Source organism: Sparus aurata, chromosome 13 (assembly GCF_900880675.1).
Source record: "Sparus aurata chromosome 13, fSpaAur1.1, whole genome shotgun sequence".
In the NCBI taxonomy this organism is placed as follows: domain Eukaryota; kingdom Metazoa; phylum Chordata; class Actinopteri; order Spariformes; family Sparidae; genus Sparus; species Sparus aurata.
Genome location: NC_044199.1, coordinates 4543712 through 4568723, shown reverse-complemented (window position 1 = coordinate 4568723; position 25012 = coordinate 4543712). Strand labels below are relative to the sequence as shown.

At 39.1% G+C, this 25012-nt stretch overlaps 3 protein-coding genes across 3 annotated transcripts in view; all 3 read left to right on the top strand.

The window, feature by feature from the left end:
* The first annotated feature begins 874 nt into the window (after positions 1 to 874).
* On the top strand, positions 875 to 11678 carry LOC115594381 (von Willebrand factor A domain-containing protein 7-like). The gene is made up of 15 exons (XM_030438439.1): positions 875 to 1113; positions 1247 to 1516; positions 2503 to 2596; positions 2728 to 2853; positions 3018 to 3204; positions 3309 to 3475; positions 3767 to 3879; positions 3969 to 4085; positions 4223 to 4432; positions 4522 to 4654; positions 4923 to 5072; positions 5200 to 5292; positions 5375 to 5649; positions 10454 to 10747; positions 10831 to 11678. The coding sequence occupies exons 1-15, from the start codon at positions 901 to 903 to the stop codon at positions 11275 to 11277; spliced, it is 2889 nt and encodes a 962-aa protein (XP_030294299.1). The 5' UTR covers positions 875 to 900; the 3' UTR covers positions 11278 to 11678.
* Positions 11679 to 17355: 5677 nt separating this feature from the next.
* Positions 17356 to 25012, top strand: part of LOC115594656 (von Willebrand factor A domain-containing protein 7-like) — a 29799-nt gene continuing 22142 nt past the window's right edge. The window contains exon 1 of the mRNA XM_030438853.1: positions 17356 to 17403. The gene's annotated coding sequence lies outside the window, so the exon portion shown is untranslated. The remainder of the gene's footprint in view (positions 17404 to 25012) is intronic.
* Positions 17659 to 24584, top strand: LOC115594657 (von Willebrand factor A domain-containing protein 7-like). Its single transcript, XM_030438854.1, has 15 exons — positions 17659 to 17917; positions 18012 to 18284; positions 19702 to 19795; positions 19925 to 20061; positions 20241 to 20410; positions 20519 to 20685; positions 20978 to 21090; positions 21202 to 21318; positions 21453 to 21659; positions 21749 to 21881; positions 22172 to 22321; positions 22466 to 22558; positions 22643 to 22917; positions 23412 to 23705; positions 23790 to 24584. The coding sequence occupies exons 1-15, from the start codon at positions 17678 to 17680 to the stop codon at positions 24270 to 24272; spliced, it is 2946 nt and encodes a 981-aa protein (XP_030294714.1). The 5' UTR covers positions 17659 to 17677; the 3' UTR covers positions 24273 to 24584.

The following is a 25012-nucleotide window of genomic DNA, read 5'->3' as shown; positions in this document are numbered from 1 at the left end:
ACTACTTTTACTTTCATAAAACAGTTTCTCCCACACATAAGATTCTGAACACATTTGCACAAGCCACATAAAAAATGGCAGATGAGCTGACTGTATTATAAACTGAAGCCCTTAATGGTCATAGGTTCAATACCTTTATTAATGCTATCATCTAATGATCACAAAGATCTGTTTTCTTGTGAAATTTTTGTTCTTGTTACCTCAAGAAAACAAGCTCTGGTTTCCAGAGATAACCACTGTGTGTGAGTGCTGTCCATCTGTCAAATGGTAAAGGGCATGAGGGCTCCCTCACAGACATTTTGAGCCCTTTCTGGACACTTTATAAGTCCACATTTCTGCAGACTTTGCCAGAGAGAAATAGCCACAGTTCATAGTGTTGTAACATTAAACACAGGGTTATCAGGGTTTGAAATCATGTCCAAAATTGACGTAAAGGCCAGTACCAAAAACAACAACATGCAACAAGTCCAACAGGTTCTGCACTAATGACTCCACCTTGGATGTGGAGCATTATAAATTAGGTTGACACAAACAATAAATCGCATATGAGACAAAATCAGGACCTACGATACAATATTCTCACATCTAACAACATTTTATTGTGTTACAAAAATACAATTTCATGTAAGTAAGATTTTTAATTTTTTTATGAGAAGAATTTCCACACCACATTTCTCTTTTTGCTGTGCAGAGATTTTTTTCAAGAATATATGGAATATTTTTTTTGTATAAAACAATTTAGTCAACTTTTTGTGTTTTTGATTCTTCAGGGTGTAAAAATACATGTTAAATGTTTTTTACATAGATAGATGACCTGGGTAAGTACTGATCTCAATGACCTTTACTAATGCTGTGTTTTTTTCATCTTTCAGCACTGAAACAGACACAGCTTGAGCAGTGATGTCTCCTGGCTCGGTGGCATTGTGTCTCCTGCTCATGCAGACTGGAATTTATGGGTTTGAAATTGATCGTATTCAGTTAATTCTTGATTTGTTTCGCAGTAAACCAGCCAATCAAAAGCATGAACACATCACTGAGAGAGCGATCTTAAATACCACCTTGCAGGCATGTCGTGCTCTGGCCCTGGCTGATGGCAAAGACTTCAGTTTTCCTGTAAGTGTTCAGTCTGAATAAATTATACATTTCAGATCAATAATTAATTTATGTGATTTGACACTACAAGTGTGTGTGTGTGCGTGTGTGTGTGTGTGTGTGTGTGTGTGTGTGTGTGTGTGTGTGCGTGCAGCCTCAGCCTTTTACAGTTGAGTCCGTTGCTGCTGCCTGTCAATCAAAATCCTCCAAGAGATTTCACCAAAGCATCAAATTAATTCAACGAATGAATCGGCTCGTAGACGCTCGTCATGTCTTTGACCCTGAATACCATTTTGACAATGAAAAGTTTGCAGAGGGAAGGAGAATCATCACAGGAGGATTGGCAGTAGTGAAGGCCAGCAACAAGGAAATGAACTTTGAGGCAGCAAGAGAAAAACTTGGAGAAATCATACACCCTTTACAGGTACTGTTATTTGTTCGGTTTCCGTGTTTATTAGAATTTGCTTTTAAAGTTTGCTTGTAGAGGTGCAAAACAAAACCCCCTCTAATCCTTGACGCCATACTGATGATTGTGAATCTATATTTTTTGCCAGGTCCAACATGATTGTTGCAAATATCTCTGTGTAATAATTCTGGCTTTTAAAAAGGTCTGTCAGCCAATAGCATAATACCCTTTGTACCATGTGGTAACGTTATCATCAACGTTCTTGGTGGTTTCCCATTTGTGGAAAAATAACATAGAATGGCTGATTTCTACAGTAATAATAAGTGTCCTTAATTTTGTACTGCCATAATGTTATTGTTAGAGCAGAAAGCATTTGCAACCTTAGTGTTAGCTAGCTAGCATTAGCAACATTAGCAACAACCAACTGGCAACAACAGCAGAGTTGTAACATGAATCCAGTGGGAGGAGGTGTGGATTTTGCAGTTGAAGGGTTTTTGGTATACACATTTTTAACTTACAGTGATATGGTTGTTTGAAAAAGGAGGCCTAATTCTATTTTACTGTTCCTTAAGGCAATCAGTCACGTTTAAATGTTCTTTTGTAAAGCATTTACAGTTAGGGCATTTATCAGACGCTTTTGTCCAAAGTAATTCAGTACAGTACAGTACAGTAATTCAGACAGACATTTATACACTGATGGTGGTGGCCGCCATGCAAGGTACCGACCAGCACATCAGGAGAAGTTTGGGGTTCAGTATCTTCCCCAAGGACACTTTGACATGCAGACCAGCGGAATTGAACCAGCAACCTTCAGATAAGCCACAGCACTTTCTAACTTTGTTAATAAAAGAGTTTTATAAATCAAATGTATTATTATTAAGTATGGATCATTTCAATTTACAGTATAAGCTCTGCAGTTTATGTATTTTTCAACATCCTTTTAAAAAGGAACAACACAATGTTTAATTGAAAATATTGACCTTGTTTTTCTTTTCAAACAACAGGATTTCTACACTCACAGCAACTGGGTGGAGTTGGGAAACACTCTCCCCAACACCAATCTGATCAGATCAGGCACCAGCATTGGTAACACAGCAGGTAAAGAGCTCCTGCAGTGTCAGTGTTTGGTTGTGTTACCAAAAGAGAGAGAAATTTGATTAAAGAGATCATTTTCAAAACAAAACCCTTAAAAGACTCAAAAAGTTGGATTGGATTTTTATCTCCAATAGCTTTAAGCAGAGCAACCTGTCGCAAATGTAATGGAAATGACTGCAGGAACAACATTTTGGAGGACATCAAACGGGAAAAGATACTTACCTCTGGATATTTTAATCCTTTTGGGAGAAAACCAAAAGGTAAATGTCCTGCGAGTGCCTATATTAAGAACTGTATTTAATTTACAGTACAAAGACTATTTAGAAAATGTCATTTTGACTTTAGGCTTGTAAATAAAATGTTTATAAATCCAGTCAAACTGTTTCTAAAAGCACACACTGATAGGTTGTCCCTCCTTGAACAGGAAAATGCAGCCATGGAGGATTTTTTGATGTTTCAAGACTATTAAAGCCTAAAGGTGGGATCAACAAAGACAAGATGACAGCCGAGCATGGACATCTCCACACGGAAGCAGCAAACATGGCAGTAGCTGCAACCAGTGAGCTACTGGAGGACATTCGAGGGGCTGCTGGTGACAGAACATTCTTACAGTAAGAAACCTATTCTAAATGATTTGGCTATGTACTGAAAGGAGGCAAAGCAAAGTTTTGTATGTATTTCATGTCTGTTTTACTTGACTCTGTCCTCCCCTCAGGATGATGGGAATTTCTGGTGAAGCTCTCTGTTTTGTGATCGATACAACAGAAAGCATGAGTGGTGACATTGCAGCAGTGAGGACCATCACTTCCTCTATAATCAACAGCAAAGTGGGAACAGAAGATGAGCCCTCAGTTTACATTCTTGTACCTTTCAATGATCAAGGTAGTATGAATAGTCCCTGACTAGACTTTTAATCCTTATTTTCCTCTTAAATGAAATGAATGGATGTTTGTGTTAGGAAGTTTATGAATTTGCTCTTTATCTGCTTGCCTACTGAATTGTAATTAACTGAAATGACCTGCAGATTTTTGTATGCTGACATGTGCTATGAACTTGTTCCAAAATTATGATTACTCTAATAATATGAACAAAAAAATAAGTGTCTCTAAATCACTTAGAAAGCACAAGCACAACATGAAAAATACAATGGTTTTCTCTACACTTGAACCTCAGATTTTGGGCCATTGATGAGGACTACAGACCCAAACATCTTCAAGAATGCTATAAATTCACTATCAGCAAAGGGTGGAGGAGATCTTCCTGAAATGAGTCTATCAGGGCTGCAGGTGCTGTGATGCCTTTGATGCTACATCCAAATCAGCCTCTGTAAAATGATCAATTACTGTATCATTTTGGTGCTCTCTTCCTCTTAAAGCTGGCTTTAACTGGTGCTCCTCCTAATTCTGAGATCTTCCTCTTCACGGATGCAGCTGCTAAAGACAGTCACCTGAGAAGCACAGTGAATGCACTCATAGAGTGCACTAAGACAGTGGTGAGTTTTCTTAGTGTCAATGTTAAAAAAAACTGACACTTCATGTTTTACACCTCATCCAATCCATTCCAAGCACATTTTCCCCCTATGATTAAAATGTCCTCCCAAAAACTACATAACATTTGATTTCTTTTCAGGTGAACTTCATGATTACAGGCCGAGGGCTATTTCGTCGTAGAAGACAGATAGGTAACGATCAACAACAACAACAGAGTCGGTTAGCCACATCAGATGCCCAGCTTTACAGAGACCTGGCTCAGACTTCAGGAGGTCAGACTATTGAAGTCACAAAGAGTGAGCTCCCTGAGGCCATCAGCATCATTACAGAGTCATCCAGCTCCTCTCTGGTATTAGGTTGTGCTCTCACTGGCAATTACCAACTTTTCTAATTGTTTCAAATATTCAGTTGTGTCACCAGTTTCATTTAACCCTCTAGGTGACCCTCCTGCAGGCAGCTAGGAGTCCAGGAAAGGCTGAAAATTTCACCTTCACAGTTGACGAGTCAGTAAAAAACCTCACAGTTCACATAACTGGGAGATCTGTAACCTTTATTCTCATCAGTCCATCAGGTGATACTGCTTTGGAGATTAGATATTTTAAAAAGTGTTAATTGTATTATTGTCAATAAGCATTGATACAGTGTTTTGAAGCCATTTTTTGTAAGCTTTTTCTTGACTTTGGCACCATCTGGTGGTAGTATTCAGTGTCACACTGAGGTTCAGTTAGAAGAAAGCATGCCACTACTTTACAACTGACCTCATAAAATGTTTAATTGTTAAAAAAGAATGGAAGTAAGTTTAACAAGTGAACTTTTTTTTGCCTTGACTTTGCATTCAGGTGTCTCTCAGCAAAGCACCAACACAGCGGGATCATTGATCACTGCATCCCAGACAGTGGGGAATTTCAAGACTCTGAATCTAAAAACAGAAGTGGGACTGTGGGAAATGAAAATGGTGTCAACAAATCCCTACACTTTGAAGGTTGTAGGTGAGAACTCCAGGAGATCGTGGATGAATCACATGAGGGATACTAATATGCCTCCAGATGTTTATGTTCAGCATGTATCCTCATTGGTTGATTGTCCTTTCTTGTAACTTTTTTTTTTTTTTTTCAGGTGAGAGTTCCATTGATTTCCTGTTTGACTTTTTGGAAGCATCCGAGGGACCATTTGGGGGTTTTAATGTCATAGACAATCGTCCTAGAGCCGGTAAAGGAAACAGACTTTGCGCCAGGCATATGACATTTGATTAACTTCAGCATGTTTCAGTGCATTCTCTCTTTTTCCGAAGGTTCTAATGGTACTCTGTTATTGACGGTCACCGGGAGTACCTCCGCCACAGTGACAGAAGTGATTCTGGTCGAAACATCGGGGTCAGGAAATGTCAGTGGCAATGTGACAGCTGTAGGTGGAGGAGACTACTTGGTGGTGTTTAACGGGGTACCATCAGAGGAGTTTGTGGTGCTCATGAAGGGGCAGAACAGCAACGGTTCCTCCAGATCCTCTGGGACCTTCCAGAGGCAGTCAACCAGCAGCATCAAAGCATCGACTTTGACTGTCACTGTTGTAAGTAAAAGTTTATCTAAAAACCAGATATGACTTTTAAGATTGGGTGCCCTTTCAAGTCAAGTGTGAATGAATAATTGTACATTACATTACATGACGTTGTAGTGCTTTATTCACCATTAATCATTAATTATCATCAGGGATAATGATTTGGTTGCACTTTCAAGTCAGGTCAAGTCAATATATTTACGTGGCCCAAATCAGAAATTTCATTTCCTCAGGGCGCTTATCAATCTGTACAGTGACCAACCCCCTCTGTCCTTACACCCTATATCCGAATGAGGAAAAACTCCCCTCAAAAATACGTTTTCACAAGGAGAGTCTATTTATGATAAAAGGTACACAGCTGAGAGATGGCAGCCTAATGAGCCAGTTTAGCTACTGTGTCAAAAAAAAGGTAGTATAAGTAGGAGGAGTAAGATCGCTGTCAAAAAGACGTGTGCATGATTCTAACATTCGTATTCGTAATGTTAAACATTTGTGTGCAAATAAAATTCTACTGTCATATATGCGAGTCTGAAAAATTGTTTGGGTTAGGATTGTTTTTATGTGAGTATGAATCTAAGCTGTGAGTGCAAAGTCTTGTGAGTACGAATCTAATTTCTATGACTACGAAGTCCTCGCTGTGAACACGAATTCAAGTTTTTGGGTACGAGTAGAAAAGTGTTGAAATTACGTCACGTAGGTCACAGGCAGATCACAGGGTAAAATAATCAAACCTCGATCACTCCAAACGGTGCACTGTACCTGTTCTCTGTGAGGGGGGCGGGTCAAGAGTTGAGCTGCCGGAATCTGACCAGACTGAGACCCCAAGACCAGGAGAGAGATTTACTGATACTGTAGCGGAACCACAAGGTCCAAAAGACTGAAACCATCTGGCACCCAGTGAAAGAAATGAAGAAAAGAAGATACAGGTACAATAACGTCAATGTGATGAAGTGAATGAAATTAATAGTTTAAAGGGATAGTTCAGGTTTTTTGAAGTGGGGTCATATAAAGTACATATCTATAGTCGATCTGAGCCCTACCATAATCACCGATCAGCGCAGCCTAAGTTTGGAGAAGTAGAGAGCCACTCCAGCCCAGACGCTCAGCTTTGTACTGCAGTGAACGGGGTCCAGCAAAAAAGCGAAATTAACAACCTAAAACAAGGCTCATGCAACATTTTTACATCAGTTCAAGTGTACGTTGTATAGGTAAAATTCACACCACTTTACATCACCGTCAGACTGCGCTTTCTTTTTATGGAGAACCAAACCTGACATAAGTATAAATAAATGAATAAATAAATAAATGCATAAATGCATAAATAAATACACAGATAAATAAATACATAAATAAATGCTTAAAAAAATAAATAAATGTATAAATAAATAAATGCATAAATAAATACATGCATAAATAAATGAATAAATAAATAAATGCTGAAATAAATGTATAAATAAATAAATAAAAGGATAAATAAAAGAATAAATGCTTTTTATTTATTTATACATTTCTGTTCACCTACATTTATTTATTTCTGTATTTCTGTTCACCTACCTTTATTTATTTCTGTATTTCTGTTCACCTACATATATTTATTTCTGTATTTCTGTGTCCATATGTAAATGAGGAGGAGGTAGGAGGTCCTAACATCAGTCAAGGATCCCAGGTGTGCTGGTGGTGTGGTTTGAGAATCCCGTCTGGAGAGAGAGGGGTCCTCAGCCATGTCCGCTAACCAGGAAAAAAATTCTGCTCATCTCTCCAAGTCATGTATATGTGTATTCTAGACGAGCGCTACAGAGCACAAATGGTCCAAAAGTGCATGTTATCGGTCTCATATCTTTGTCGTGAATGTCTGTACTCTCAAATAACTCATGGGTGGAACAGGCTGAGGCATTTGTTCACGCCAAGCGACTCGAGAGTGGAGTGGAGACCCCTTTTAGCTCTTATGTTAGCTGTTAGCTGCTCACTGTAGCGCAGCGTCCAGGCTACCTTGTGACACTGGTTATCATCGGGTATTTTTCATTCCGCACTGTTCAAATGGTTGCTTAAAGCCATCGTTCCGAGCCGCATACATCGTTATTAAGCTGAAGCTAAGTCAGTGTGAAAACTGTACACTGTCATACAGCCTGCTGGTCAAACAGTCTGCAGAGTACGTTGACATCCAGCCCGAGCTCAGCGTGAGGTCAGTCAGCTGTGGCAAATCGTAAGACGTCCAGATCAACCTGTGATACAAACACCAGTAGCGACAATGGTTCATAGGAAAGCCCAGACCGACCACATGCACTTTTGGACGATTTGTGCTCTGTAGCGCTCGTCTAGCAGTGGTTTGCAAGTCGCAGCCCCGGCTTCTCCGTGTGGATAGAAGTGTTCAAGCCACGTCAAACCGAATACACGTATACATGACTTGGAGCGATGAGCAGAATGTTTTTCCTGGTTAGCGGACATGGCTCTCCAGACAGGATTCTCAAACCACACCACCAGCACATCTGGGACCCTCGCAAGTTAAAATGAACGCCAGTTAACCTGTCACACTGGTCGAGGCCATTAAGCTAACTGGAGCTGTTTTACAACGTTACGGAGAGCGAGGCTTGAGATCAGGAATCGTTTGCTTTTGTCTGGCTCTCCGATTTGACCAATCATGCTCTTGACTGAGGTTAGGACCTCCTACCTCCTCCTCATTTACATATGGACACAGAAATACAGAAATAAATATATGTAGGTGAACAGAAATACAGAAATACAGAAATGAATGAATGTAGGTGAACAGAAATGTAAATAAATAAAAAGCGTTTATTCTTTTATTTATACTTTTATTTATTTATGTATACATTTATTTCAGCATTTATTTATTTATTCATTTATTTATGCACGTATTTATTTCAGCATTTATTTATTTATACATTTATTTATTTATTTCAGCATTTATTTATGTATTTATTTATTTATTTATGTATTTATTTATGTATTTATGCATTTATTTATTTATTTATTTATACTTATGTCAGGTTTGGTCCTACATATATTTTGGCACTACATTTTCTCAACCGCAGAACCTCCGTATTCAAGTGCGGTCTACTTATTTATATTGTATTTTTATCACTTGTTTCTTTCTTCGGATTTTATTTGGTGTGATATTTTTGACTTAAAAGAAATAAAATCTTGATAAAATCTTGAATACATTCACACAGTTTCTGTGTGAGTGTATGAACATTGATTGTGAAATTGACGGCTAAGATATTGCCTAGGGCACCACATTACCCCGGCACTGCGGGTGGAGCTGCCAGCTCAGGTTAAGCATCACAGGTAAAGTCAATAACGTATATATCCAATATTTATTTCATAAAATTGTACCATTTCAAATAATATACAGCTCATGGACTTAGTTTAGTTTAGTTTTTTTAGTTTATTAGTTTATTATAACGAAGACAATCCCAATTAATTACCTGCATCAACAACAGTAAAAAGGGCAGCTTTAGCCAACATGGCTAATATCCTGCTGTAGTCCCCGGCCAGATGACAATAGGCACCCTAAAAAACAAAACAAAAAAACAAAAAAACAAAAACAATATATTACAGCACACTGATTAAAAAGAGAGCATTAGGATAAAAAGAGAGCTTTAGGATATTACAGACTTACCGCTTTAGCTTGCAAGCTTAATTGCCATAAATCTGTCCATCGTATAAGTCAGGATTCTTTTCCTCTTTGCTAACCCTCCTCTCGGTCATGTGCATTTGTCTACAAGGAAGCCAGCGGGAAATCAATCAGTGAATCGATAGATTTGATTATCAATCGATAGATTTGATTATCAATCAAACATTATGACGTGTATATTGTGTGGTCTAATCTGTCTTAAACAATAGATTACGGGTTACGGAGCGTGTTTGTGTCGCGGTGCAGCAGAGACGAAAGCTGGGACACCAGGTCTGAGGCTCCATTCTTCATGTAACAAGTTATAAGACGTTAATTTAACCAGCAATATTACTCTGAAGCTGTTTAATAAACGCAAAAATTAACCATAAGGCAAATGTCCCGCATAGTTCATTTTTAGCCTCCTTCCATCTGTGCTCCTCTGATCAGAGCGGCGTCTATAGCAACTGTCTTTTATACAGGGATTGACACAATTTATGGATAAAGTCGTATTTTGATCAGCATTATGTCTCAAATTAATTATTTCATATTTTGCAGGTCAGTGCTAGTTACCTAGCACAAACCAACTTGTAATGCAAGTTATACTAGCACTAACTTAGTGTCACCGACATGTCGTTAGCTTGCAAGCTAAAGCAGTAAGTCTATAAGTCTATGAACTGCAAATTATTTTAAATACTACAATTTTATGGATAAATACTGGATATACACGTTATTGACTTTACCTGCGATGCTTCACCTAAGCTAGCTTCTCCAGCCAGTCCCGCATGCACGTTTGGAGTAATCGAGGTTCGATTATTTTCCCCTGTGACCTACGTCACTTTTCTACTCATACCCAAAAACTTGAATTCGTACTCAAATAAAAACAATCCTAACCCAAACAATTTTTCTGACTTGCATATATGACAGTAGAATTTTGTGTACAACATTTTTATTTGCACACAAAAGTTTAACATTACGAATATGAATGTTAGAATCATGCACACGTCTTTTTGGCAGTGATCATACTCCATAAAGGATTTTGTTTATTATTGGTTAGGCGAGAAAAATTTCCTCTTTTGCAGCCACGAGGTAAAAAAAAATTCTGTACAGTGTTAGGGCATGCCCCCTTCACATCCCATATGTCATCTATATTTTATATGACTTATTCTCCCTTTCCTTCCATTTGAGGATGATACAAATGGCGTCTTTGCACCAGGAGAAACATTTTCAGTTCCCTTCTCTGTGAAGACCAGCAGTGCAGGAGGAAACTTCACTATCCGAGCTACTAATAACCGAGGGTTTACTTCAACGTTCCCGTCCAGTTTAGTCCTGGACACTGGAGGTAGTGCTAATGGTACAGTGAACCTCACAGCACCTGTTACCACTACGTCTGGTACCGAAGTCACCCTGACTATTGAGGCTGAATCTCCAGGCGAAGCAGACACCAACTATCTTGTGCTGCATCTTGCTGTCCTTAAAACGGTAACTCCCAAGTTAAAATGTGAAGGCATTGAATTATAATTCTAGCTTTTTATTTCTGACTTTTTCTTCTCCTCATATTGTAGGTGACTGATTTCACTGAGCCGCTGTGCAAGCTGCTCAGCCTGCAGTCCAACTGCACTGAAAACTGCAGTTTGTCCACATGGAAGATCTCAGTTCAAGTGACTGATAAGGCTAATGGGACAGGTATCGACCGTGTTAGCCTCAGACAGGGCAATGGCACCATGAACACCAGCCTGGCCGCTGGCAACGAGAGCATAATGCTGGTGTCCTATACTGCATCTTGCTGTTCCCCTGATGTGGAGCTGCTGGTCGTTGATGGGGTGGGTAATGTTGGATCCTGTTCCTACAGTGTCCGGCAAACTTCCACAAGCAGCTCACAAGCCCCCCCACAGGCTCCGACAGCAGCACCTGTTGTGTCTTTCTCTACCAAAGCTTTTCAGTCTTTTCTTCTTTGCATTGGAATCACGATCCTTGGGCTCAATTTACCATTAGAGATGGGAATCAACTGAATGTTGACAAATTAATGTTGCAAGACTTACGTTTAGAAGCTCTCTTGACTTTGGAAAATCAAATACATACTCAGTTGCACAGTTTATTAGGTATATGTATCTTTAAATAATGCAGTCTTATACAAAAGCACTGCAATAAACCCTATGAATTAGTTTGCTGGAGATGAAAGTGTACTATGGCAAAGCCTTAAAATGTCTTTCCACTAATTTCCCACATTAACACTTGTTAACATCTCTTGGAGAGTAGTATAAGTCCTTCTGTGGCACCAGCGGAAGCTGCCTGTAATCTTATACGTTTCCTCCAGTGATGTCACTCAGTCTCAAGGTTGCATTGTGGGTAATGTAGGCACCAAGTTTTGAAAATGAAGAAGAATGTACATAATTAAAAAGGTGATCTCTGATTCTGGTTTAGTTTAAATCATTTGTTTTAAAACTGCCCATAAACAAGCCATTCGGCTTGGGAAACAAGCGTAGGTAATCGGGCAAATTGTTATTATTTTACAGCCTCCCAGTTGATCAGCAACTGATAGATAAAGGATAGTAAAAATCTGAAGGCAGATTCAGATATATTTCAAGGTAAAACAATATATTTTGTTATGCTTTAGTAGATGTTAGCATTAAACAACTTCCTAGCTAACATTACAGATTCATTATTATACCCTTTGTGTTTCACCTCCAGGTTTTGATGAATGTCTCTGAGACTTGCGTTGGTAATTCTGAATTAATTTCCACCTTTTGTTATTATATCACTACAAAACAGTATTGTGTCGAACAATAACTTTAGCTAGAATTTGGTTGTCAGTGGGATGTCAGAGGAAAGTGGCCACTTTGTGAATATGGTTAATAGACTGTTTTTCCACACCAACAATGCAACTCAACCATTGAGAGGCATCACTGGAGGCAACTTTTCAGATTACTGTCAGCTTCCTCAGGAGCCACAAACAGCTCCATGATACTTTTCCACACATTCAGGTTCCACCCCAAGACCCTGCAAAAACACTTTAATGTGTAAAATTGGTGGAGTTACCCTTCACGGTTTCTATTCACAAGGCTGTTGTTTATATGTTTTATTGTTAGACAGAGAGTTGTTTATTAACATTTGGCCTTCCTTTTTTGAAATAAATCGATTTATGGGCAAACCTCATAACTTGGCAACTGAGTGTATGTACAACTCGGTGAATAATACTACTGTAAAACCAAGGCTAGCACTATGAAATGTGAACGGCATGTAATCTACATATCGTAAGGTGATTGATGCAATCGTAAAACTTACTTTTAAAGCATAATGGGGCTGTGATTATGTAATGATTAAGACATTAGTCAAGTGATCATAATACATAAATCAAGTTACTATCAAGATTCTCTGACATTAAGTTGTGTACTGCTACAGTTGATTTAATTGTTAAACGTTTTTGATCGTTTAGAGGGGCATGTATGACAATTTGTAAAAATTAACATGTAAAAATAACTTCCTCAAAGCCCCTTTTAAAATCATAGATACATTTGATTTGAGGCTTGCTACACAGAAAAATGTAAAGGATAAGACAATAAAGCTGAAAAAAAAAGTTATGTCCACTCAATGTATTTTTTGAGAGTAAGGTGACCTCGCAGTGCCACATTACATCATCAGAGGGTAAAAACTACGTCATATTTATGCATAATTGGTAACAAGTACTATAACAACAAGTAAGAAACTTACTAGTTTGATTGATACAGCTTATTCAGTCATGAAAATGAATAATTTTATGTTGTATGTTTAGGCATAACAAATCACACAAGGAAGATTGATCTCTTCTGATAGAGTTGCACCTTTGAATAATTCAATGAAGAGGAAGGCAGGAAAATTACAGAAAACTGTTCTTTTAAATTTTACGGGAAGAGATTTGTTGTGTAAGCTACATGCTACCATTCATTGTTTAGGTTAGTGATCAGTGCTTGGTTATGTGTAGCTGATTTTATGTATGTGATTTCTATTACTGTGTCAACTGGTATTGTCTTCTGTTCTGCCGCAGATATTACCATTGCAAGTGCACGTTCCACCAATTGATCTTGTTTTGTTTTTGCTGCCAGTTTCAAATTGATCAGAGAAGTGCACATTACTAGACACTGAATGAAATGAAAGGATCTGGGATAATGGGCGTTTCAACATCCACAATGGAGTTGATAGGTTGCACATCATGTACTTCAGATGATTCAGATAATCATCTGAGTGTGGCTTTTTTATTGGAAAGATTGGTGTATTGCGGGGACTACAAGTCTTCATGAGTACTCCTGCCTTCATCAGGCCTTCAATTGTCGGCCTGATGCCGTTTACAGCTTGTTGTCTTAGAGGATATTGTCCCTGATAAGGCAGCACAATCCAAGTTTTGATTTGCATGGGTTTTGCTGACCTCACTAGACACATCTGTTTTGCTCTGTGACCATACTTCCTGTGATATATGTTTGAGCCTGTTTCATCGATGCCATTATCTGCCTGTGAGGACTTTATTCACTAACAGTTTTCATCATATGTCCTCAATGATATATTTTCATATATTGTGTACTTATTTTGTGCTGGCAGCCATTGCTGCATTTGTAATGCTGACTTAATCATGGGTCCAAAGTGATGTGATTTGTGACCTGGGACCATGGTTGCAGTTCAATTGGAAGAGTTAGTGCCACTGCGGATCCTTGCAGTCCTATGAATATGTTCAGGTTGACCATATAAAATGTTTTTGTTGATCAGTTCTTCCCAGCACTCTGTGTGTCTGCATCATGGTACGATATAGTGGCATTTGTGGTTCATATGGAGCTCCCAATCGTCTCAAAGTCTAATTTTTCCAGGGCTCCAATCTCCGTTTTAATTCTGATGCTGAGGGCCATTGGATCAGCTCTTGTGTTTGCATGGAGACCACTGGTGGCATGTGCTCCCCCTTAGGTTCCTTTAGGAAGCCCCATTGTCACTCCCTCAGTAGTCCTACCCTTGGGTTGGTTGGGCCGTCTCTTTGGCGATATTCCTTTTTGCAACATCCCCAGCAAACCTGATCATCAACCTGGTCTGTATTCAGGTGATTCTGGGAACCCAGCTTCTCATCTTTATGGAGATATAATGTTAGTTTGTCCATCTAATATCAGATTAGATTTGGACGAGTGAGCCTTTATGGGGTTTTATCTTTCGGTTGAAATCAAACCTGCATTCAGTCACCAATTCAAATTTGCAGATATTCAAGGATTGGCTAACCTTTTAAACTTTGAAGGCTGTGGTGCTGAAATACAGGTTGATTCCTGTCCTCTGGGAGACCCCTCTGTTGGCTTGATCTCATCCCTGCCTGGTAGCCAAAATGTTGTTTCAAAACTTATTGTTCTTTTATTTGTTCAAAAAGGGTTTTCAGAGTTTCAAAAGTCACCAATAAAAATCAATTCCAGGAGTCCTCAAAGCTGAGTATGGGAACACTTTATTGCCAGCATTAAGACATGAGATCAAATGAGACAAAAGCCTATGAAAAAATTTTCGATGGGCATTCTCCTGTTGCCTTGGGAATGCCAGGGTGTCTCAGGTTGGTGGCTGCTGTTCCAATCATGATAGATAAATCTGCTCCTGATGTACTGGCTAGTGACTGTGTTGTACACGTTCCAAATTCAGTGCTACACATTTTGAACACTTCCACTACACAACACATGACAGCTGCACGTGGCTCAGGTTACGAAGCGATCATTTTATCAAGCCCACTCATATTTGTAAAATGTTCACCACCTCTGAATCTAATCACAGTCAACTATGATCTAGTGATAGAAACCAGCACATCTCCCAGACCAGATTTAATGCAGACACCAATACCGAATTCTGATCTGATCTTGTATACTGATCCTCTCGTCCGTCTGACTGGATATGCTGTAGTGAGTGACTGGGAAGTGATTGAAGCTTGGACGCTTCCTCATGGCACCTCAGCACAAGCTACAGAGTTGTTTGCTCCTATCAGAGCCTGGACACTAGCCAAGGACAGAGTGGCTACTATCTCCACTGACTCACGTAATGTTTTCTCGGCATCATCAGATTTTGCACAGATTTGAAAAATTAGAGGATTTTTGACATCTTCCAGAAAGCATATTAAACATCGTGATTTTATTAAACATTTGCTTGATGCTATCATGCTACATGCACAACTTGCTATTGTCAAATGTAAAGCACACACATCTGGAACGGATTCTGTTACACTTGGAAATGAGTGAGCTGATTTTGCAGCTGAACAAGCAGCCATGTCCTTAACCTCTGTTGTACATCAATGTGCCACCCCACAACCAACACAACCCACTTTGTTGCCCTCCTTTTATGATGTCGCAGTGTTTCAAAATTGTGTTGATAATGAGGAGAAAAATGTATGGGTTCGTGAAGGTTGTACAAAATGCAGTGTCTGGCTTGTGGCTCCACCCTGATGGTCGCCCTGTTTTTCCTTGTTCTATCCTCCATGTGCTGGCCCAAAAGACACATGGTGCTACACACGTAGGAAAAGGGGAGTTAATTTAGATAATTAATTCACAATGGTTTGCACCAGGCATCACACAGGGTTTCCTTTCTTTGTTAACCATACATGGGAGGGATGCTTTCTGAGCTGTAGATATAATCTGAACATTGCAGAGACTCGAAAGGATTCACATGGCATCACACTGTGCAGACAGATGTGTTGTCATGTTGTTCCTCCTTGCAAGTTTATATAAACTACTTCAAAGTAAGTCATCGGTGTCTCTGAGTTTTCTTTCTCTCTCCTGAATGGTCAAGCGAGCCGAAATTCCGAAACACTTTACATTTAAATGAAAATATTCACAAGTGTAGATTTATATTCTGTATATCCTCCCACATGAGTCACTTCCTGTACATCGGCTCCTGCTGTCAGGAAACTGGGCCAAGAATGCACGTCACCCAACCTGTTGGCATGAGAACATGAAGGTGTTCTGCTGATTACACACTGTCTGGAAAAACTGAATGCAAAGCAGTTATCTCACCCAACCTGTCAGCATGAGACCTGACAATGACAGAGCTCAGACACACAACCGAAAGCTTTGAGCTGACTTGTAAAAATGAGTTAATTGTATTGCGAAAAGAAGCCCTTAATGGCCATAGGTGCCGTTAGTCAATCATCACAATGATTAATTTACTTGAAAATCAGTCTTTCCTGTTTACTTGAGAAAACAAGCTCTGGTATCCAGGGATAGCCGTTATTGATCAATGCATCAGAATGACATAAAGTTTATCTAAATATACATTTTACTGGCCTACAGCATTCAAACACCCACCGATGTGTATAGTTTGTTTTCCCTACTGGTGAACCAAAGGTGCAGTCTACAGGACAGTAAAACATTTGCATTGAGTGGATTTTTGATTATCTCGTTGATTTTTAGCTGCTGACACTGTTCTATCTATCACATTGAATACTCATACGTGTAAACTTCTAAAAGTTTATTTCTATTGATTTGTTGGTTGAGTAACCTTGAATGAAAGAAGTGTCCCATTCCAGAGATAACTGTCACATTGTGCATTGTGCTTTCTGTTGGGAAAGTGAAAGCAAAACTTGAGCATGAGATATGAGGTGAAAGAACTCAAATAAACAGCAGGAGGATTTGTGCCTCGCTTCTCAATCAGTCAATATCAGTTTCTCAATATAATGAATGTGGAGATGTGAAAATGACAAACCAACAACTACTTTTGGTTTTATGATACAGTTTCCCTCTGGCATATTGTTCGGAGTACATTTGCACGGACCATATAAAAAAGTGCGGATGAACTGACTGTATTATAAACTGAAGCCATTTATGGTCATAAGTTCAATAACTTGCAGACATTCTGAGCCCTCTCTGACCACTTCCTAAGTCTACATTTCTGCAGACTTTGACAGAGAGAATTAGCCACAGTTCATAGTTTTGTAACATTTAACGCAGGGTTATCAGAGTTTTAAATCATGTCCGAAACTGAGATAAGGGCAAGTACAAATAACTACAACGTGCAACAGGTCCAACAGGTTCAGCACAGGAGTGACTCCACCTCAGATGTGGAGCATTATAAATCAGGTTGTCACCTGTCAGATCAGGACCTTTGATACAGTATTATTACATCTAATAACGTTTTATCGTGTTAAAAAGATACAATTTGATGTAAGTAAGATTTTTTTCTTTTTCTTTTTTTTATGAGAAGAATTTCTGCACCACCAGATTTTTTTTCAAGAATATTTGGAATTAGTTTTAACTTTTTTTTTTTAAAACAATTTAGTCACTGATTTGTGTTTTTGATTCTTTAGGATGTCAAAATACCAGTTAAATGTTTTTTTACTGAGATAAATGACCTGTGTAAGGACTGATCTCAGTGACCTTTACTAAAGCTGTGTTATTTTCATCTTTCAGCACTGAAACAAACACAGGTTGAGCAGCGATGTCTGCTGGCTCGGTGGCATTGTGTCTCCTGCTCATGCAGACTGGAGTTTATGGGTTTGAAATTGAGCTTGGTTTTGAGTTTGTAATTAACTTTGGTATTCAGTTAATTATTGATTTTTTTCGCAGTGAAGCAGCCAATAAAAAGCATGAACACATCACCCAGAGAGCAATCTTAAATACCACCTTGCAGGCATGTCGGGCTCTGGCCCTGGCTGATGGCAAAGACTTCAGTTTTCCTGTAAGTGTTCAATCTGAATGAATTATACATTTTGGATCAGTTATTGATATATGTGATGTAACACTACAGCAAGTGTGTGTGTGTGTGTGTGCAGCCTCAGCCTTTTACAGTTGAGTCCGTTGCTGCTGCCTGTCGAGCACCAAAATCATCCAAGAGATTCCACCAAACCATCAAATTAATCCAACGAAGGAATCGTCTCGTAGACGCTCGTCATGTCTCTGACCCCGAATACCATTTTGACAATGAAAAATTTGCAGAGGGAAGGAGAATCATCACAGGAGGATTGGCAATAGTGAAGGCCAGCAACAAGGAAATGAACTTTGAGGCAGCAAGAGAAAAACTTGGAGAAATCACACACCCTTTACAGGTACTGTCTGTTATCATTCAGCAGCATAACATTATTTTTCCATAAAAAAGATTTTTTTTTAAAATTAATTTTACGCTGTTAAGATGCAACTTCATGTGCCCTTTGATGTAATTAAACAGTTGTGGTCGGTTAAATGCAGGACTATTATCATGGATTGAGACCATCTCATAATTTGTATTAATTGATTAATAAAAATTAATAAGTGTATTATTATTATCATTATTATTATTATAATTATTATCATTGTGTAATTATGCTACACATGATGATGGAGGAGATGTCAACTTAATACTTGCTATCTCGCGAGTGCCACTCACTATCTTAAAAGTAAAAAAAAAACAAACAAACACATCGATGTCACCTCCAGGGCTCCGTACAATTCTGGTACTGCTCCTTAATATATAAATGTATTTTTTTATCAAGTTACAGGTATCAAGGTAAATAAAACAATTCAGTCATTATTTTTGAGTGACGCTAACTTCAAAAAATTTAAGTGACGAGAGAAGAAAAATTAATGTGACACAAGTGTGAGGCTGTGATGCACTGAAGTGTAGCTAGAAGAAGGCGAAGGCAAAGGAAAACTATGAGGGCTGGGTTCTTCTAAAATGTGCCCCTTCCACAAAGATTGTAAAAAAAAACACTTTAAGATTGTTTATTTATCATTAATGAATGACGCCTGTTTTAAGCACTTGAATGTCATTTTGCTAAAATTTCCATGTAGACAAATCTCTCTTTTTCTAAATACATGTACAGAGCTTGTAGAAAAGTGCAACACACATTTTTTTTTCTTAAGACCATAGTTATGATTGTGAATCAGTAACTTCACAATGTTTGACAGGTCCAACAAGATTCTTTCATTTATTTCTGTGTGAGAATTCTTGCCTTTAGTTTCAGCTTCTAACAAGGTCTGTCAGCCAATAGTATACCACTGTTTGTACCATGTAGCATCAGAAGTCTTGGTAGTTCCCCGTTTGTGAAAAAATGATGTAGAATGCCTGATTTCTACAGCACAGTATGTGCCGGCATATCTAGCTAGCGTTAGCAACATTAGCTACTACAAACTGGCAACAGCATCGGTGTTGTAACTTGTATGCAATGGAAGGGGATGGATTTTCCAGTTGGAGTTTTTTTGGATTGCACACATTTTTAATTTATGTTTACATGGTCGTTTGAAAAAAGAAGCCTAATTCTATTCTACTTTACTGTTTTTATGGCACTCGGTCTTGTTTAAAGGTTTTTTTTGTACAGCACTTTCTAATGTTGTTAAGAACATTATAGATCAAATCTATTATCATTAAGTAAGGATGATTAGACTTTACAGTGTATGCTCTGCAGTTTATGTATTTTTCAATGTCCTATTAAAACAATTAAATATCTTATTCCAGATATTTACCTTGTTCTTCTTTTCAAACAACAGGATTTCTACAGTCACAGTAACTGGGTGGAGTTGGGAAACACTCTCCCAAATACCAATCTGATCAGATCAGGGACCAGCATTGGTAACCTAGCAGGTAAAGAGCTCACGCAATGTCAGTGTTTGGTTGTGTTACCAAAAGAGTGAGAAATTTGATTAAAGAGATAATTTTCAAAACAAAACTCTGAAAAGACTCAAAATGTCTGGTGGATTTTATCTCCCACAGCTTTAGGCAAAGAAACCTGTCGCAACTGTGATGGAGATGACTGCACGAACAACATTTTGGAGGATATCAAACAGGAAAAGATTCTTACCTCTGGATATTTTGGTTCTAGTAAACCAGATGGTAAATGTCCTGCCAGTGCCTACCATAAGAACTGGATTTAATTTACAGTACAAAGACTATTAAGAAAATGTCACTTTGTCTTTAGGCTTGTAAATAAACCGTTTATAAATCACTGCTCTACAGCTAAAAAAAAACTGTTGCTAGTTTCAAAAAGCTCACATTGACATGTTGTCCCTCCTTGCACAGGAAAATGCAGCCACGTTTTGATAAATCAAAAGAAATCGAACCTAAAGGTGGGATCAACAAAGACAAGATGACTGCTGAGCATGGACATCTCCATACGGAAGCAGCAAACATGGCGGTAGCTGCAACCAGTGAGCTACTGGAGGACATTCGAGGGGCTGCTGGTGACAGAACTTTCTTACAGTAAGAAACCTATTCTGCATTCTGTTTCAGTTATGTACTGAAGGAGGCAAAGCAAATGTTTTTTTATGTATTTCATGTCTGTTTTATTTGTCTCTGTCCTCCCCTCAGGATGATGGGAATTTCCGGTAAAGCTCTTTGTTTTGTGATCGACACAACAGGAAGCATGAGTGATGACATTGCAGCAGTGAGGACTGTCACTTCCTCTATAATCAACAGCAAAGTGGGAACAGAAGATGAGCCCTCAGTTTACATTCTTGTACCTTTCAATGATCCAGGTAGTATGAATAGTCCCTAACTAGAGTTTTAATCCTTATTTTCCTCTTAAGTGAAATAAATGGATATCTGTGCTGTGAAGTTTATGAATTTGCTCTTTATCTGCTTGCCTTCTGAACTTTAATTAACTGAAATGACCCGCACATTGTTGTATGCTGACTGATGTGCTAAAAACTTGTTGGACAATTATGATTGCTCTAATAATGTGCACAAAAAATCAGTGTCTCTAAATCACTTGGAAAGCACAAGCACAACGTGAGAAATACAATGGTTTTCTCTACACTTGAACCTCAGATTTTGGGCCGCTGACGAGGACTACAGACCCAAACAAATTCAAGAACGCTATAAATTCACTATCAGCAACTGGTGGAGGAGATGCTCCTGAAATGAGTCTATCAGGGCTGCAGGTGCAGTGATGTCTTTGATGCCACGTCAAAATCAGCCTCTGCAAAATGAAATGATGTGAAAAAAGTTAAGTCAAACTAATGGATAATTTTGATCGTCTCTTCCTCTCATAGCTGGCTTTAACTGGTGCTCCTCCTAATTCTGAGATCTTCCTCTTCACGGATGCAGCTGCTAAAGACAGTCACCTGAGAAGCACAGTGATTGCACTCATAGAGCGCACCAAGACAGTGGTGAGTTTTCTTAGAATCAGTGTTAAAAAAACAGACATGTCATCTTTCCAACTTTATCCAATCTAATCCAAGCAAATTTATTCCCAAAAACTACATAGTGAACTCTATGTTGTATTCAATTGATTTCTTTTCAGGTGAACTTCATGATTACAGGTGGAGGGCTATTTCGTCGTAGAAGACAGATTGGTAACGATCAACAACAACAGAGTCGGTTGGCGACATCAGATGCCCAGCTTTACAGAGACCTGGCTCAGACTTCAGGAGGTCAGACTATTGAAGTCACAAAGAGTGAGCTCCCTGAGGCCGTCAGCATCATTACAGAGTCATCCAGCTCCTCTCTGGTATTAAGTAATGCTCTCACTGCCAATTACTGACATTTCTACTTGTTTCAGATATTCAGTTGTGTCACCAGTTTCATTTAACCCTCTAGGTGACCCTCCTGCAGGCAGCTAGGAGTCCAGGAAAGGCTGACAATTTCACCTTCACAGTTGATGAGTCAGTAAAAAACCTCACAGTTTACATCACTGGGAGATCAGTCACCTTTACTCTCATCAGTCCATCAGGTGATACTGCTTTTGGAGATTAAATCTTTTAAAATATTTTAATTGTGTCATGGCCAATAACCATTAATAGGTATTTTGAAGCCATTTTATGGAAGCTTTGGAATTTACTGACTTTGGCACCATCTGGTGGTAGTACTCAGTGTCACACTTAAGTACAGTTGCAATAATGCATGCTACTAATTTACAACTGATCTCATAAAATGTTTAATTGTTAAAAAAAGAATGGAAGTTAGTTTAACTCTCAGTCTTTTAACCAGTGTGCCTAATTTTTTGACTGATTTTGCAATCAGGTGTCTCTCAGCAAAGCACCAACACAACAGGATCATTGATCACTGCATCCCAGACAGTGGGGAATTTCAAGACTCTGAAGCTAAAAACAGAAGTGGGACTGTGGCAGATGAAAATGGTGTCAACAAGTCCCTACACTTTGAAGGTCGTAGGTGAGATTTCCATGATAACGTTGATGAATCACATGAGAGATACTGATGTCCCTCCAGATGTAGTAATGATCAAGCTGATGTTTATGTTCAGCATGTACCCTCATTGGTTGATTGTCCTTTCTTGTGACTTTTGGTTTTTTGCAGGTGAGAGTTCCATTGATTTCCTGTTTGATTTTCTGGAAGTATCCGAAGGCCTATTTGGAGGTTTTGATGTCATAGACAATCGTCCCAGAGCTGGTAAAGGAAACAGACTTTGCGCCAGGCATTTGACATTTGATTAACTTCAGTATATTTCAGCCCATTCTCACTTTTTTTCTGAAGGTTCTAATGGTACTCTGTTATTGACGGTCACCGGGAGTACCTCCGCCACGGTGACAGAAGTCATTCTGGTTGAATCATCAGGGTCAGGAAATGTCAATGGCAATGTGACAGCTATAGGTGGAGGAGACTACTTGGTGGTGTTTAACGGGGTACCATCAGAGCAGTTTGTTGTGCTCATGAAGGGGCAGAACAGCAACAGTTCCTCCAGATCCTCGGGGACCTTTCAGAGGCAGTCAACCAGCAGCATCAAAGCCTCGACTTTGACTGTTACTGTTGTAAGTAAAACTTCATCTAAAAACCAGATATGACTTTTAAAATTGGGTGCCCTTTCAAGTCAAGTATGAATATATGATTGCTACCAGTACACTAACACCATTTGTAGTGCTTTATTTTAATTAATTATCATCAGGGGTAATGATTTGGTTGCGCTTTCTAGTCAGGTCAAGTCAATTTTATTTAAGTGGCACAAAATCAGAAATTTCATTTCCTCAGGTGGCTTATCAATCTGTACAGCGACACTCCCTCTCTCCTTAGATCCTGTATTTGAATAAGGAAGAACTCCACTGAAAAATACCTTTTCACAAGCACAGTCTATTTATAATAAAAGGTACACAGCTAAGAGATGGCAGCCTTTTGAGCAAGTCTAGCTACAGTTAAAAAAAAATGCTAGATAATTATTTTTTATTACGACTGAGTAGGCGAGAAAAATTTGCTCTTGCAGCAGGTAGGTAAAAAAATTAATTGTTCTCCCGTCTTCCTTCCATTTGAGGATGATACAAATGGCGTCTTTGCACCAGGAGAAACATTATCAGTTCCCTTCTCTGTGAAGACCAGCGGTGCAGGAGGAAACTTCACTATCCAAGCTACTAATGACAGAGGGTTTACTTCAGCCTTCCCATCCAGTTTAGTCCTGGGCACTGGAGGTAGTGCTAACAGTACAGTGAACCTCACAGCACCTGTTAACACTACGTCTGGTACTGACGTCACCCTGACTATTGAGGCCGAATCTCCAGGTGGAGCAGACACTAACTACCTTGTGCTGCGTCTCGCTGTCCTTAAAACGGTAAGTCTCCAGTTGAAATGTGAAGGCAGTGAATAATAATTCTAGCTTTTTGTTTTCTGACTTATTCTTCTCCTCATACTGTAGGTGACTGATTTCACTGAGCCGCTGTGTAAGCTGCCCAGCCTGCAGTCTAACTGCACTGAAAACTGTAGCTTGTCCACATGGAAGCTCTCAGTTCAAGTGACTGATGGGGCTAACGGGACAGGTATCGACCGTGTTAGCCTCAGACAGGGCAATGGCACCATGAACACCAGCCTGGCCGCTGGCAATGAGAGCATAACGCTGGTGTCCTACACTGCATCTTGCTGTTCTCCTGATGTGGAGCTGCTGATTGTTGATGGAGTGGGTAATGTTGGGACCTGTTCCTACAGTGTCCGGCAAACTTCCATCAACAGCTCACAAGCCCCCTCTCAAGCCCCCTCACAAGCCCCCTCACAAGCCCCCTCACAGACTCCGACAGCAGCATCTGTTGGGTCTTTCTCTACCAAAGCTGTTCAGTCTTTTCTTCTTTGCATTGGAATCACGATCCTTGGGCTCAATTTACCATTTGAGATGGGAATCAACTGAATGTCGACAAATTAATGTTGCAAGACTTACGTTTAGAAGCTCTCTTGACTTTGGAAAATCAAATACATACTCAGTTGCCAGTTTATTAGGTACACGTAGCTTTAAATAATGCAGTCTTATACAAAAGCACTGCAATAAACCCTATGAATTAGTTTGCTGGAGATGAAAGTGTACTATGGCAAAGCATTAAATTGTGTAACTCCACCAGTTTCACACATAACCATGTGTTTACGTTTTTTGAAGAGTAGTATAAGTCCTTCTGTGGCACCAGAAGAAGCTGCCTGTAATCTGATACATTTCCTCCAGTGATGTCACTCAGTCTCAAGTTGCATTGTGGGTAATGTAAGAACCAGGATTTGAAAATGAAGAAGAATGTACATAATTAAAAAGGTGATCTCTGATTCTGGTTTAGTTTGAATCATTTGTTTTAAAACCGCCCATAATGAGGCCACAAAGCTTGGGAAACAAGCATAGGTAATCTGGCAAATTGTTATTATTTTACAGCCTCCCAGTTGATCAGCAACTGATAGATAAAGGATAGTAAATATCTGAAGGCAGATTCAGAAATATTTCAAGGTAAAACAACATATTTTGTTATGCTTTAGTAGATGTCGGCATTAAACAACTTCCTAGCTAACATTACAGATTCATTATTATACCCTTTGTGTTTCACCTCCAGGTTTTGACAAATGTCTCTGAGACTTGCGTTGGTAATTCTGAATTAATTTTCACCTTTTGTT

Excerpts from the sequence above, each read along its gene's own strand:
- LOC115594657 (XM_030438854.1), top strand. The coding sequence starts at position 17,678 with ATGTCTGCTGGCTCGGTGGCATTGTGTCTCCTGCTCATGCAGACTGGA. Across the intron at positions 19,796-19,924 it reads CAGCATTGGTAACCTAGCAG|CTTTAGGCAAAGAAACCTGT; the intron begins GTAAAGAGCTCA and ends TATCTCCCACAG. Across the intron at positions 20,686-20,977 it reads TGTACCTTTCAATGATCCAG|ATTTTGGGCCGCTGACGAGG; the intron begins GTAGTATGAATA and ends CTTGAACCTCAG.
- LOC115594381 (XM_030438439.1), top strand. The coding sequence starts at position 901 with ATGTCTCCTGGCTCGGTGGCATTGTGTCTCCTGCTCATGCAGACTGGA. Across the intron at positions 4,086-4,222 it reads TAGAGTGCACTAAGACAGTG|GTGAACTTCATGATTACAGG; the intron begins GTGAGTTTTCTT and ends ATTTCTTTTCAG. Across the intron at positions 4,433-4,521 it reads AGTCATCCAGCTCCTCTCTG|GTGACCCTCCTGCAGGCAGC; the intron begins GTATTAGGTTGT and ends TTAACCCTCTAG.